This window comes from Silurus aristotelis, assembly GCF_946808225.1.
Source record: "Silurus aristotelis genome assembly, chromosome: 14".
NCBI lineage: Eukaryota > Metazoa > Chordata > Actinopteri > Siluriformes > Siluridae > Silurus > Silurus aristotelis.
In genome coordinates this window covers 13,857,243-13,871,377 of record NC_139587.1, presented here as the reverse complement: position 1 = coordinate 13,871,377, position 14,135 = coordinate 13,857,243, and the positions used below count along the sequence as shown (strand labels likewise).

Sequence of the window (14,135 nt, the reverse complement as noted above, 5' to 3'; positions counted from 1 at the left end):
CCTTAGCACCACCAGGAGGCTAGGCCACCTCGGCCCGAAAAATCACTGCGGATTCAATTAAATTCATTTTATTTGTATAGCGCTTCTAACAAAAGCAGCTTTACACAGAAAATGTGGTGAGTAAACGTGAATATGTTCTTTATAAGTGAGTTTGTCCTTGATGAGCAAGCCGGTGGCGACTGTGGCAAGGAAAAACTCACTGAGATGGCATAAGGAAGAAACCTTGAGAGGAACCAGACTCAAGAGGGAACCCATCTTCATCTGGGTTGCACCGAATGTCCATTTATAGCAGATATAACGGCTGCAGGGCATTGCTCCAGCCGTGCTGGAAGGGTAAGAGACCAGCTTTGAGCGGCTGGTTCCCCCTAAGAGATTTCCTGGCAGCTCGGACTTGTTCCTGAGATTTGCTTTCCGGGCGAAGCTTACCAATATCGGATACCCCGCACCTTCACAAACTGCCCTGCTAAAGCTTCAGAGCATCCGCATTCTGAACTATATCGATGACTGGTTGATATTAGCTCCATCAGAGCATCAGGTGGTCTGGCATCGAGGTGTCATTCTCGCCTGCATGAAGAAGCTGGGAATAAGACTAAATGCAGGGAAGAGTGTGCTTTCTCCAGTACAGAGAACCACCTTCTTGAGCATAGTGTGGGACTCGACCGTGATGTGGCACAACTGTCTTCCGCCCGGATCAAAGCTATCCTCACAGCAGTCAGGAGAGTACGAGAAGGCCAGTCACTTATTTACTGTAAAGCAGTTTCAGAGGCTGCTGGGTCTCATGGCAACAACGTCCAATGTGATCATACTTGGTCTCCTCCATATGAGACCCCTCTAGTGGTGGCTCAGAGACACACGGTTCTCCCGAAAGTCCAGTTCACTCCGTACTATTAAGGTCTCGTGGTGAGCCCTTCGAGCCTTAGATAAGTGGAAAGAACCTACGTTCCTGTCTCAAGGCCCCTTCCTGGAAACTCCTTGTCGTTGCATAATGCTAACGATGGACACATCCCTCACGGGGTGTTGAGCTGTCATGAGCGGCCACGCTGCCCAAGGTCAGTGAAACGGGTTACATCTCTCATGGCACATTAACTGCCTGTAGATGATGGCTGTGTTTTTGGCTCTAAAACACCTGAGAGATCGGCATCTGTTGGTCCGTACAGACAACACGTCGGTGGTCTCCTACATCAACCGCCAGGGGGGTCTCCGATCTCACCCCCTGTACAGGCTGGCACGGCAGATCCTCCTGTGGTCCCAGGGAAAGCTCCTCTCATTGAGAGCAGTTTATATCCCGTGTCATTTAAATTGGAGAGAAAACGCCCTTTCGAGGCAAGGGCCGAGGCCCTAGGAAAAGGAGGCTCCAACCCTAAGGTGGTGGAGCAGATATAGCAGAGATTTTACAGAGCCCAGGTGGATTTGTTTGCGACTCAGGAGACTTCACACTGTCCCCTCTGGTTCTCTCTCTCTCACCCAGCCCCACTGGGGCTGGACGCTTTGGTGCAGACATGGTCGAGGCTACACCTGTATGCTGCTTTTGGGAGGTCTGGAGAGAGATTGCCAGGAAGGGGCCCGTCTCCTCCTGGTGGCACCTCGTTGGCCAGGTGTGGCCCCTGAGGGGGCACAGTTTCTAGCAGCTGGTCTCTTTACTGAGATAGTGGAGACCATCCTCCATTCCAGAGCTCCCTCCATAAGCTACATGGCAATTGTTCACCACTTAGACCCAGTCAACTGCCCGGTTGGTTCAGTTTTGGAGTTCTTGCAGGAACAGTTTTCCACAGGGTTGACTCTGTCAACCCTGAAGGTTTATGTGGCCGCTATTGTACCCCGCTCATGGGGCAGTCGCTGGGTAAAAACCCTCTCGTGACAAGTTTCCTGTGCGGCACCTGGAGGCTGGGGCCCGGGATGCAACCCAGAGTGCCTGTGTGGGACTTGGCCGTTGTGTTGGCGGCTCTATCTGAGCCCCCCCTTCGAGCCCTAGAACAAGGTGGCCCATAGGTACCTGTCTGTAAAGGCCGCTTTCCTTCTAGCAATATCCTCACTGAAGAGGGTCGGGGACCTACAGGCTCTTTCCATGGCCCAATCTCTCCTGGAGTTTGCCCCTGGCATGGCCAGTGCCTTTCTCTACCCTAAATCTGGGTATGAACCTAAGGTGCCGGTGGCTCCCCCACAACCCGTTGTGCTGCAGGCATTCTGCTATCCTCCTTTTCAAGCCCCCGACCAGCAGAAGCAAAATCGGCTGTGTGCGAGCACTGGACATGTATATCCACATGACGAATCCGTGGAGAAAGTCGGAGCAGCTGTTTGTCTGCTATGGCCCTCATAGGAAAAGTTTTCCTGCCAATAAGCAGACTCTTAGCAGGTGGATAGTGGATGCCATTTCCTCATCTTACGAGTCCTCAGGTCTTCCCACTTTGTTCAGAGTCAAGGCTCACGCTACCCAGAGTATGGCGGCCTCTACGGCCTGGTCCGCTGGAGTACCACTACAGGACATCTGCAAAGCTGCAGGCTGGTCCACCCCACTGACCTTTGTCAGGTTTTATGACCTTTATATCAGAGCCACTCCCGGCTCCTCTGTCCTGCGTTCTGGTTGTGCTCAAAGGCTAGGCAGGGAATGGTCAGTATGGCATGATTGGATACTCGTTCCCAAAGCGTTGTGATGCAGCTCGAGTTCCCGAAGGGGAACGTCTCTAGGTAACATATGTAACCCTAGTTCCCTGAGGGAACGAGACCCTGCGTCAACATGCCACACTCCCTGCATCCCTGTGGCGCTTACCTTCCCTTTTTCAGAAGCTAGCGTCACGCCACTGCTTGCGTATTTTGTAGCTTCCTGGTTCGTGATGTCACCCCGCCAGGTAACATCACAACTTGCTGTTGGCCAAATTTCACACGTGATTCAGAGCATGAGCAACGCGGAGGCGTTCCCCACAGTGTTTCAATGCAGCATCTCATTCCCTCAGGGAACTAGGGTTACATACGTAACCTAGAGACGTTTTCTATCACTGATACAGCAACAAAAATATATGTGACTAATTTAATATTATGTTACTAATCTGAAAACCTCAAACAAAAAATGGCCAAAGTTATTGCACATCATTCATTATTATACCAACAGATGCAGCTAGGGGGCTTTATTGTTTCCTCTTGAATGCTGCATGGCTCCTGAAATCAATGAAAACGATAACTGCTCTGCCTCAAATGTTTGAAAATGATGTAAAAATCACATGGCACATAGCATGTTCCAAAGGCAAAATTAAAAATTACGCTAATATCAAAACTATTTGCACTCCTTTAAGACTCCTTCCTTAAGAAATATTTATTGCAACTATGTATTTTGATTTTTGATTTCTGCAGTGTTCACATTGATTGGCTTTGGTTGTTACTTTTTGTATGTTTGTTTTTCTTGTGAGTGTTAATCAAGAAGCTTGCCTAATTAAGAATTTTTTGGTTACTATGTCGTCTCCTCCAAATTCTTTCCTGTGCTTCTTTTGTGTATAACTTTTAAATGCAATGTTTCTTATTAATAGACTGCATGCACATGTTCAGTGTCATTGAGATAAGCTAGACATCCACAGTAATTCTGACAAAATGATTACTGAAATTGTTGAAAAAAGTGGATGCCTAACCTGTGTAGAGCATACAACATACTGTTTTTCTAACACAAAAAAACAGGAGACATTTGTAACTAACATGGGAAAAGAACACAGTGAGTTGTTCAAAGAGGATTTTAAATATATAATTTTTGGGGGATTTTCAGTCTGAACACAAGGCAGCTCTAATGCCCTGCTGTTTTAACCTTAGGGCGGGGGAACAGTTTTTACTATTTTGGCATTAGATAGTCCCTGTGGGCTTAGGCCTGCTAGCAGACAGTGTGGTGCCTGGTATGTCCCTATCTTTTCCCTAGTGGATGGGTTGCAGCTCTAATTTAATTTTGAAAAATAAAAACATTATTGACATTACCAGAGATAAAGTATTGGCAAGATGTAAAACTAATGTACCATAAATGTAAACATATTTAAATATATGCGTATATTATTTTCTTATTGTGCAGTCGAGTATGCTAGAGCTTTGACATTAGGAGTATTACATTTTATTTTATTCTGTAGTAAAAATAATTTATAGTTAATTTATTATGATGGACAATGCACATCTACTGCTTATAGAGTTAACACAGCAATTTGAAGTATTTTGTTAACTGTAAGAAGTGCCATGATAATTTGGCTGAAGTTTAAATAAGGTCTTAGATATAAGCATTTTTGTGTGTAATTTGCGCACCTTATTCCTTCTCAGCTCATCTATATGCAGCAGTAAGAAGAAATAAGGAGCTCCTTATTTAAACCATTAGGGTGGGAGCTATGAGAGAATTAGAGTAGGAGCTATGGCTGAGCTGTGTTTACTTAATGACTTAGAACTGAACACAGGTAAATGGATTGGTAACACACATGCACACAAACATACACCCTTGCAATTTACTCATTAAATGGGTGTTACTTGATTATTATCATATGACCAAATAAACCACAGAATAAAAACAGCTGAAAAGGGCTTTTAAGTATCTACCTCAAGCTTAAAGGTATTTTGTGTTCCTTGTTTTAAAACTTTTGTTTGCTTTAAGAATTCAGAGCCTGCTGTCTGGCTACAGTCTATAGCTTGGAATTTATAAAAGGCATAAGCCAGACTGTCCTAGGGTTCTATAATTTATATCATTTCTAGCTGCTCTTCTAAAGCATCTAAACTGCTTTTGTAAATAGTCCACTTTACACTATTCTTAATTTTAAATGTTACAATCCATGAATTGACGTGTTAGAGATTATATCATATTCTATTTAATGATAGTCCGATAGACCCAGGTCTTCTACCACAGCTTCATTCATTAATTTATTCATTAATTAATTCTTTCATTTAAATGTTTGTTCATGCACTCTTTTGTTGATCGTTCATTCATTCATTTATATTTAGCTACAACTACATCCTGGGCAGGTCAGCTCCACAAAAACAAGAGATTATTAGACATGTCCTTACCCTGAAGTGGTCAGAATACAAACAGAGACTGTGACAGGTCCTGCTATGACAGAGAGAGCCAGAAGAAAACACACGCATGAAATTATGGTAAAACATCAAATAAATAATTGTATTATATTGGGCATATATTGTAAAAAAAAAAAATAATAAAAAAAAAAAAAAAAAAAAAAAAAGGCATAGGTGCAAAAAAAAAAACACATCCTTGTGAAACTCATATTATTCAGATAATACCTGAGAAAGACTTGTTTATTTTAGTCAAAACAAATGCTGCACTGTCATCAAGTATTCCTTAGAGCTTAGAGCTACATAGTAAGCTATTGACCACTTTAACCAGCACTATTTAAGCATTTGTTTGTTTTAATATTAGTTTTGGAAAACAGATCAAATCTATTACACAACTTGATGCTATGTAAGTAAGTAAATAAATAAGTAAGTAAGTTAGAAAGTATTTAAGTGAGAAAATAAGTAAAATATTATTTAGATATCTCCTTTAAATATATATATATACAATATAAACTATATATACAAATAGTGAGTTATATTTAAACAAATATTTTTAATCATTCTTCTGTTCTTACTGCACCTTAAAAAAAAAATACAATTAAAAACTAATTATTAATAAAATTAAATTTTAAATTAATACCTTTTTTAACAAACTTAAATGGTTGTAAATTAGTATCCAAAATAATATGCATGTTGTTATGGAAATCAACAAATGAATGTGTGCCAAGTGTGTTCACAACTATGGCAGGTTTTCCAAAATACATTTACAGTTACCAATGACACAAATTACTGTTGTTTATTGCTTTTGTAATGTAGAGAATGTTATTATTTTTTAAATACATTAGCTTTATAGCTTTTCTTTACATTTTGCACATTACTGTAATATTGTATACATAAATTATCTTCATATACAATATGCACTCGTTAAACATAAAAAAGCTATAACAATAAGTGTATGTTTCACTAGATTTTGGTGTGTGGTTGTGGAGATATGTGCTTATTCGGCAACAAAGGCGTTATTCAAATCAGGTAAAGATGTAGAGTGAAAAGTGCCTGGGGTGCAGTCAGCATTCCAGTTTATCCCAAAGGTGTTCACTATGGTTGAGGCCAGATCTCTATAGCAGGTCAATCAAGATCTTCAACTCCAAAATATGTAAACCATATATTAATGAGGCATGCATGAGTCATTGCTATGCTAAACAAAGGTTTGGGTCTCCTAATTCAAGTAAAAGTAAAATTTAATGCTACTGCATCCAAAGACATCAATACAATTGTGTGACTCCATCTTTGTGGTAAGAGTTTGGGGAAGTACCACATGTTGCTGGAAAAGTCAGGTGTCCCAGTACTTTTTTATTACACTGCACATTTTTTTTTGTGTTTTGTAATTTGTGTATTATACCAGGTCAACTTTGCTAGTGTGACTCTAGGATTATTTGGATTGTTTACCTCTAGGATGGAAGACCTTCCTTCTATGAAATTTGGAATACCTACTAGTTAGTTTGATGCCATTTTCCCCAGGGTACCAATTTTTCATATTATTCCACTTTAAAATGCCAACATTGGTGTCATCGGTAAAAAAATGTCTTTTTGATAAAGTTTTGTGGTGACCGATTTGACATTAAATTTGAATGTGAATATTAGCTGGAAAAAACTGTTAATTAGATATGGAAGATTATAAACAAAACTGAATACAATAGTGTCCACATGCTTTTGTGTTGTATGCTTAATGTGGTAGGAGGTGGAAGTGAATAGGTGCATTTAAATTAAAATGCAATGATAAATAAATATTTTTTTTCAAGTCAAATCAATTATGTGTCTGTTTTAATTAGTGGTTCCTTTTATATTCTGACTACTCTGGAGTCTATAAATCAGAAACTTCATCACATCTGGCACTGCACCACGCTGTCTGAGATCCTCCAGCACTGCTCAACTGGTACCACCTTCTCTCAGAATGAGGGGTAAGTATACTTAAAGACTCTTCTCTGTTCTGGCCCAGAGGTGGTGAAATGAACTTCCCCAAGATGTCCCTGCGTACCAGTGTATATTTATTCATTGCTAGTGACTCAAAGCACTTTTGTACGTCGCTCTGGATAAGGGCGTCTGATAAATGCCACAAATGTAAATGTAATGTAAATGTAATGCACAAATGCTCTTGTGGGCTGCCAAGCTTTATTTAATGAATAATGAAGTCTCCAATAATTGTCTGCTACAAAAAAGTCAGCAAATTCCAAGATAAATTTTTAACAGGCACTGGACTGTATGTTGAATTATTTTACTTCTGATACAACTTTTTTTTACTACTAGTAAGTTTTATTGTATTCATTGTTTTTTCTTTTTCTTTTTCTTTTTATATATTGTGTAATTTATGTCCCATACAACTTAAGCTGTTTTAGTCAATTACTGAATATATACTTTTTTATTTATCCAGATAACAAATGATTATATTAAGTCAATTCTTGATGTTGTAAATTTTCCTGTTTAACCTGTCCTTTTTGGCAACTAATAATATAAGGCTAAACTAGTGAATAACTTATCAGCAAAAATAGACTATTACACAAAAATTACTTTAATCTAGAGAATTAAATTTTTATATTTTATTTATATTTAAAGAAGGTTTTAGGGGGAACTAAGAAATACCCCTCATTGATTAGGTTCCAAAAGCTTCATTTTGGTTTCAGTGCTGTAACAAGCAGTACATTCTTTGCAATTGATTTGCAAACTGAACAGCTTTTCCATCCACAAAATGACTACATTGAATACAATAAATATAATTTATAACTGACTGCAAATTTCATAACACTTTTATCTAATACAATATTTTAGAACATCAGTAGCTTAATGAAACAGTGATGAACCGTTGTCAAAAGAAATAAACATAAGACAACCATACACAATCCATATGAATGCCACAGATCTGCCAACCAATCTTGAAATTGTGTTGAGCAAGAGTTTAGAGCTATCTCTGTCACTGTTTATAATCGTAAATATCTCTGTATTTTAGCATTTAGGCAGACATTTAAACATTTTCAAGATATTCAGTGTTTTATAACTTTATAACATTACAGAGTTAAGACTAATTCCTAGTGTCAATAGGAAAAAAAAGGAGAATAATTATGATATCAATATCAGTGACTATGTGTCCGTGTAACTAATGAGCACAGCAAGTTCTTGATCTTAAAACGATGTTCTTAAATAATGACAAACATAAGTTTTTATTCTTTACAACAGAAATAAACACATAATAGTAATTTAGGAAACCTTGATCGATAGTTCAGACATTCTGGTAATTAAATTGTGTAATGAAAGCAAAAGAAGAACAACTCATTCAAAGTGACAAGAAATAAGACAGTTAAGAAATTAGCATTTATAAGTTTCCCTTAAATGTGTTAGCTCTGCTAAAGTACAAACACAATCCTACTCACAATCAGCAGTCCCAAAAAAACTACTACTTTGTCCAAGCATGTGATATTTAAACCAATACTAGTCCAGGGGCAATCTTAGAACAAAAGGCAGGGAGTTAGGAGAAAGCCTGCACAAACAACAATATATGAAATGAAACCACCATGTCTTTACCATTCAAAAGATGTTTTGCTTCAGAATGTTTTTCATCTGAAGTATACCGCCAGCTTAACTTTATAAGAAAGTTTTTTCATTTATTATTTATCACACTGTGTATTACATCTCAGTTGTACAGTGCAGTCACAACAGTCATGGAAAATTAAAAATGTTCATGTGCGTATTATGCTCCATATGTATAATACATTCCATTAAAAAATTGATTGCACATCATTTTGGCACTTTTTTAGAAATGCATAATATTCAAATATGAATCATTATCCAAAAAAAAAAAAACAGCCTGAGACCACAAACAAGCCATAATACAGTACACAGTATATTTAAAAAGAACAGAAATTCACAGTTTTAACACCACCTACTGTACTGACTTTGCATTCAGAGATATAGAAATGTGCACAGTGAGTTCAAAAAATAAATTTTTAAATGGCTCAAAATACTCACTTACTCTATCTCTCTCTTTCATACACACACACACACACACACACACACACACACACACACACACACACACACACACACACACACACACACACACACTTTTTATTTTTGTAATGTATTTTTCTTTCTTTCTCTCTCTCTCTCTCTCTCTCTCTCTCTCTCTCTCTCTCGCTCTCTCTCTCTCTCTCTCTTAGATCTTACTATGAGGTTAAAGTTGGCTTAAATTTGAAAACATTCACTTATAGATCAGATCATCTATACAGGAATTGACACTGCTTTTGCATAATTAATTTTTGAAGGTTATAAATTATTAGACAACCTGTTATTTAGGTTTAAATGTCATAGTGGGTGCTGGAGCAACTGTATAGCTATAAACCATTGGGTACAATGGAATGGAAAGATTTATGTTAACATTGTACATGGTCCCTTTTCAAATAAATGTAAATTTAAAAATGACATAATATAAAGAAAAAGTGAACTGTCAAAGTGGTATGTGTTTATTTGAAATAAAAAAGGGACTGTGGAATTGCAATTACCCCAGTGACTAAATAACATCAGAAAAATTTATAAGAAAATCATTTGTAAATGTCCTGCTAAACAAATTATAATTATTGGTATTAGTTATGAATTAGCCTTGTTTTTCACATTTCTTCACATTTCACATTTCAAGTGAGATGCACAGTGAGGTAGACAGTAGTAGAAAAAAAAATCTTACTTTAAAATATCTATCTATCTATCTATCTATCTATCTATCTATCTATCTATCTATCTATCTATCTATCTATCTATCTATCTATCTATCTATCTATCTATCTATCTATCTATCTATCTATCTATCTATCTATCCTCTTTCTCTCCTCCTGGGTCACTGTTCTCTGAGCTACACTTACTCCTTCCTTGGTGCTCACTCTGCCAGCTCTGTCCACTATATTTGTACCCACGGGATGGTCGCAGGTTGGGATAACGAGAACTCTTCATGCACAGGATCTGCCTAAAGGCATATCGGAACTCTGGACTCCTGCAGTAGATTAGTGGGTTAAAGGCTGAGTTTGCATACCCAATCCAGTTTAATATTCTGAATGGTACCTTGATGTTGTCCACTTCCAAGACACTCACCACCACATTAAGGACAAAAAAAGGAAGCCAACACAGTGTAAAAATGCCCATAATAATGCCAAGGGTTTTAAGAGCTTTGTGCTCCTTTAGGCACAACCTAGACTTTCTAAAGGCCCTAGTTTCTCTCCCGACTCCTGTGTCAATGAATTCCTGCTTAGCTTCACTTTGATGAAAACGACCTTCACTCTTGACTATTTTTTTCAGCTGTTTCCGAGCCTCTTGAAAGACACGACTGTAGACAAACACCATGATCACCAAAGGGATGTAGAATGAGATGATTGAAGAGATAATCGCATAGCTTTGGTTGGTGTGAAACTCACAACAAAGGGTGTTGTTCATGCATTGAATGGCTTCTTTAGTGCCAGAAATCCACCACTTCAAATGTATGGGCAAATAGGAGATCAGGCCACCAATGATCCACACAATCAGAACCACAATACAAGCTTTGCATTTGGTCAGCATGGAATGGTATCGGAATGGAGAGGTGATGGCAATGTAGCGATCCAGGGCAATGACACAAAGAGTCTCAATGCTAGCTGTTACACAAAGCACATCAGTGGCTGTCCAGAACTCACACCAGAACCTTCCGAAATGCCACGTATTGAGAATGATGTAGACAGCCCCAAAGGGTACCACCACCAGTCCCATGACCAAGTCAGCACAGGCTAAGGACATGATAAAGCAGTTAGTGACATTCTGGAGCCTCTGGAACCGTGCAATGGCTGTGATCACTAGCATGTTGCCAAGGACAATAGCCAGCACCAGTAGGGACATAGTTAATCCAAGCAGCACTGTTTGTAGCTCTGTATAAATAGTGGAGGTAGTCTTATTGTTCAGGGTTTCAGAATAGTTCAATGAGACAGGGGGCTGTTGGATTCCCATAATCTAAGACAGTAAGTGAGAGGTTAAGAAAGAGAGAGAGAGAGAGAGAAAGAGAGAGAGAGAGAGAGAGAGAGAGAGAGAGAGAGAGAGAGAGAGAGAGCAAGAGAGAGAGAGCGAGAGAGAGAGAGAAAGAAAGAAAAATACATTACAAAAATCTAACAAAAATGTGTATAATTAAGGCTAAACTGTAAGTTGATCATTTACAAACCTTCATGAAAACAATGTCCAAATCTATCTCCTTCCATGAAAAAAAGTTTAGTTTGATAACTCCTTGGATTCCTCCCTTACATGAATTTTTTTCTATGTACGCTCTCTTTCACTCATTCAGATGCTTTTTTAGTCCTGCTCGATCTTTTCCACTCCCTCTCACAACTCTGGTAGGTCCCGCTGGTAGGTTGTGCTCTGTTAAATGTGGCTGCTAGGCTATTAGCAGTGCACCCTTATAATGTTCTGTGATGACATCATAGCTGAATAGAACCAATGAGTTGCCTTTCACTGCATTATGATGCATTATATCTTTTTTTCTGTTTTTAAAATTCATGTTTGCCATCCTGGTTACTGGATATTTAAATGTAATACCTGCCATTTCCAATTACTTTTTATTCATTAACAATAAAATCTATTCTTTAGTTATACTAAATTCGTCAATTTATATACTAGGAATGTTGACCCATTTGTGTCTGTTACAGAATTCTACCTGCTCAACAGTACTGGGTCTTCTTTGTCCAAATTTTTTTTTTTTTTTACGATGCATGAAATGTTTGCAAATTGTGAAAGGTCTGGACTGCAGGAAGGCCTGCATGCTGTTGTAATCAAATCAAATCAAATCAATCAAATCTAATTTTATTTTTTACATACACATACATACAGGATACGACATGCAGTGAAATGCTTTTAATAGATGTATGTAGGTAGTGTAGTATAGTAGTATGTAGGTTAGCACTGTCTTGATGAAATATGCAAGGCCTTCTGTGAAAAAGACTGTATAGACACTACCTTTCAGTATTGATGGTGCTTTTTCAGAAGTACAAGCTGCTTATTTCATATACACTTATGCACCCCCATACCATCAGCGATACAGGCTTTTGAACTAAGCACTGATAATAAGGGGCATGGTCCCTCTCCTCTTTAATCTGGAGGAAGCAGTAGCCATGGTTTCCAAAGAAGAATTAAAAACTTTTATTTATCTGATTACAGAATAGTTTTCCACTTTGGCTCACCTTGGCTGGTTTTGATGAAGTTTCACCTGAGTTCCACCCAACAATCATAAACATCCAACACTGATTTTTCAACCTTGTTCCTCGCACACCGATATTCTCAGATATTTTTTTTACATTTTATTTTCAGGAACATTGTTCTGACATTGTACCACAGTTTGTAGACAGTTTTTTTCTTTTAAATAGTTTCTTATGGCTGCTTAATATATTAAACAGCTTTGTGCAGGTGAGTGTTTTGACCAGCAAGGCTCCTTTTCTTATCAGAGGTGGCCATGTATCAAACCAGTGCCATGCTCAACAACTTTTATCCACTAATCATGTGTTGGAGTTATTGTACGCCTTATTACTGCCCATTGTATGTGAATGGGGATACAGTGGAACCTCGGAGCTCGCGGCCTCAGCGCTCGCGACCTCGAATGCTCGCGACTTTCATTCCGACCTGCGACTCTCATTTAGATCGGCTCGTGAGCAACCGCGAGCTGCTCAAAACGCTAGTTTTAACATTTCTAATCAAGGTTTATCTCATTAAAATTGTCTAATAATTAAGTGTTATGGAGTGAAAGTGTTATTTACTCATTTAAATCGATTTCGTATAGTGTTCTTTGGGATTTTACTGGGTTGGAAGGGGCGTATCAAAAGGTCGCGAAAATTCGGAACTCGCGACCGGCTCCGGTCCCTAACCCTCGCGAGCTCCGAGGTTCCACGGTATTAGAAATGTGTGTTTATTAACTTCTTATCTCTGTTTCAGCCTTAAATACATTTTCACACTTGGTGGGTCTGGCACAACATGGAAGAAAAAAGACTGATATATCTAGAATGGGGACTGGTATCAGCAGTCATACTGGTTAACTTCCAATGTCAGTCTGATGTTTTATTATTACTTACGTCACTTGTGACCATAACATGCTAGTTCATGCTAGTCATTCATCTGCTTCAGTCCTATTAGTTTGGCTTCAGAATACACTAACCCTTAAGGTATGTTTTATGGACTTATATAAAATACTAAAATGGTTCAGAATTATTATTATATATATATATATATATATATATATATATATATATATATATATATATATATATATATATATATATATATATACACACACACAAAATATACAACATATTAAAGGATTGGACATTTATTTTTCATATTTTGTTAAGACTACTTTTACCTAACAAGTTGAAATAATAGTGTGTTAACATGACTGTTCTGTGTTAATATAAAAAAGCAAATCGATTTTAATAGCTGAGGTATATACGCGCACACACACACACACACACACACACACACACACACACACACACACACACACAACGCAAGTGTTCAGACTAGTAGATCAAGGCATGTATGTGTACATAAATGTCCGAGGCCCTCTAGTGTCCCATTGCAGTTAAACAAAATGTGAAATGAAATTAGAATGAAAACCAAACATCTATTTTTATATGAACCTTTTCAAAATTCAGATTAATAAAAATGTTTTTGTTTCTTTATTTCTTTTTTTTTATTCCATCTTTTTCTGTACACCTTTGGATTCACAAAGTGTTCATACATGTATAGACACACGCGCACACACGCGCACACACGCGCACACACACACACACACACATTACCTGTAGAATAGGTGGACTGTATAGTAGGGTTCTAGGGTGTGTGCAGGTATCTCTCCTTGAACGTGTGGGGTTTTGGGGGAAAAAACTACAAATAAATAATTATCTAAAGTAACATTTTAAAATTATTTTTGTCAGAAACAGAACACAAGGCCAGATTATTCTGTCAGTGATGGTTTACTGAAAGGACCCAAATGCAGGATGCAACATGGTAAAAATAATAATAATAATAAATGAAATATAAAAGGAAAAAAAATAACAGAAAAAACAGTATCAAAAAAG

The 14,135-nt window shown here is 38.0% G+C and overlaps 1 protein-coding gene across 1 annotated transcript; it reads right to left on the bottom strand.

Annotated features, from left to right (window-relative positions):
- Positions 1 to 9,385: 9,385 nt before the first annotated feature.
- Positions 9,386 to 11,420, bottom strand: adrb2a (adrenoceptor beta 2, surface a). The gene is made up of 2 exons (XM_083561533.1): positions 11,237 to 11,420; positions 9,386 to 11,031 (listed from the first exon to the last, which is right to left on the bottom strand). The coding sequence occupies exons 1-2, from the start codon at positions 11,240 to 11,242 to the stop codon at positions 9,868 to 9,870; spliced, it is 1,170 nt and encodes a 389-aa protein (XP_083417659.1). The 5' UTR covers positions 11,243 to 11,420; the 3' UTR covers positions 9,386 to 9,867.
- Between the last annotated feature and the right edge of the window lie 2,715 nt (positions 11,421 to 14,135).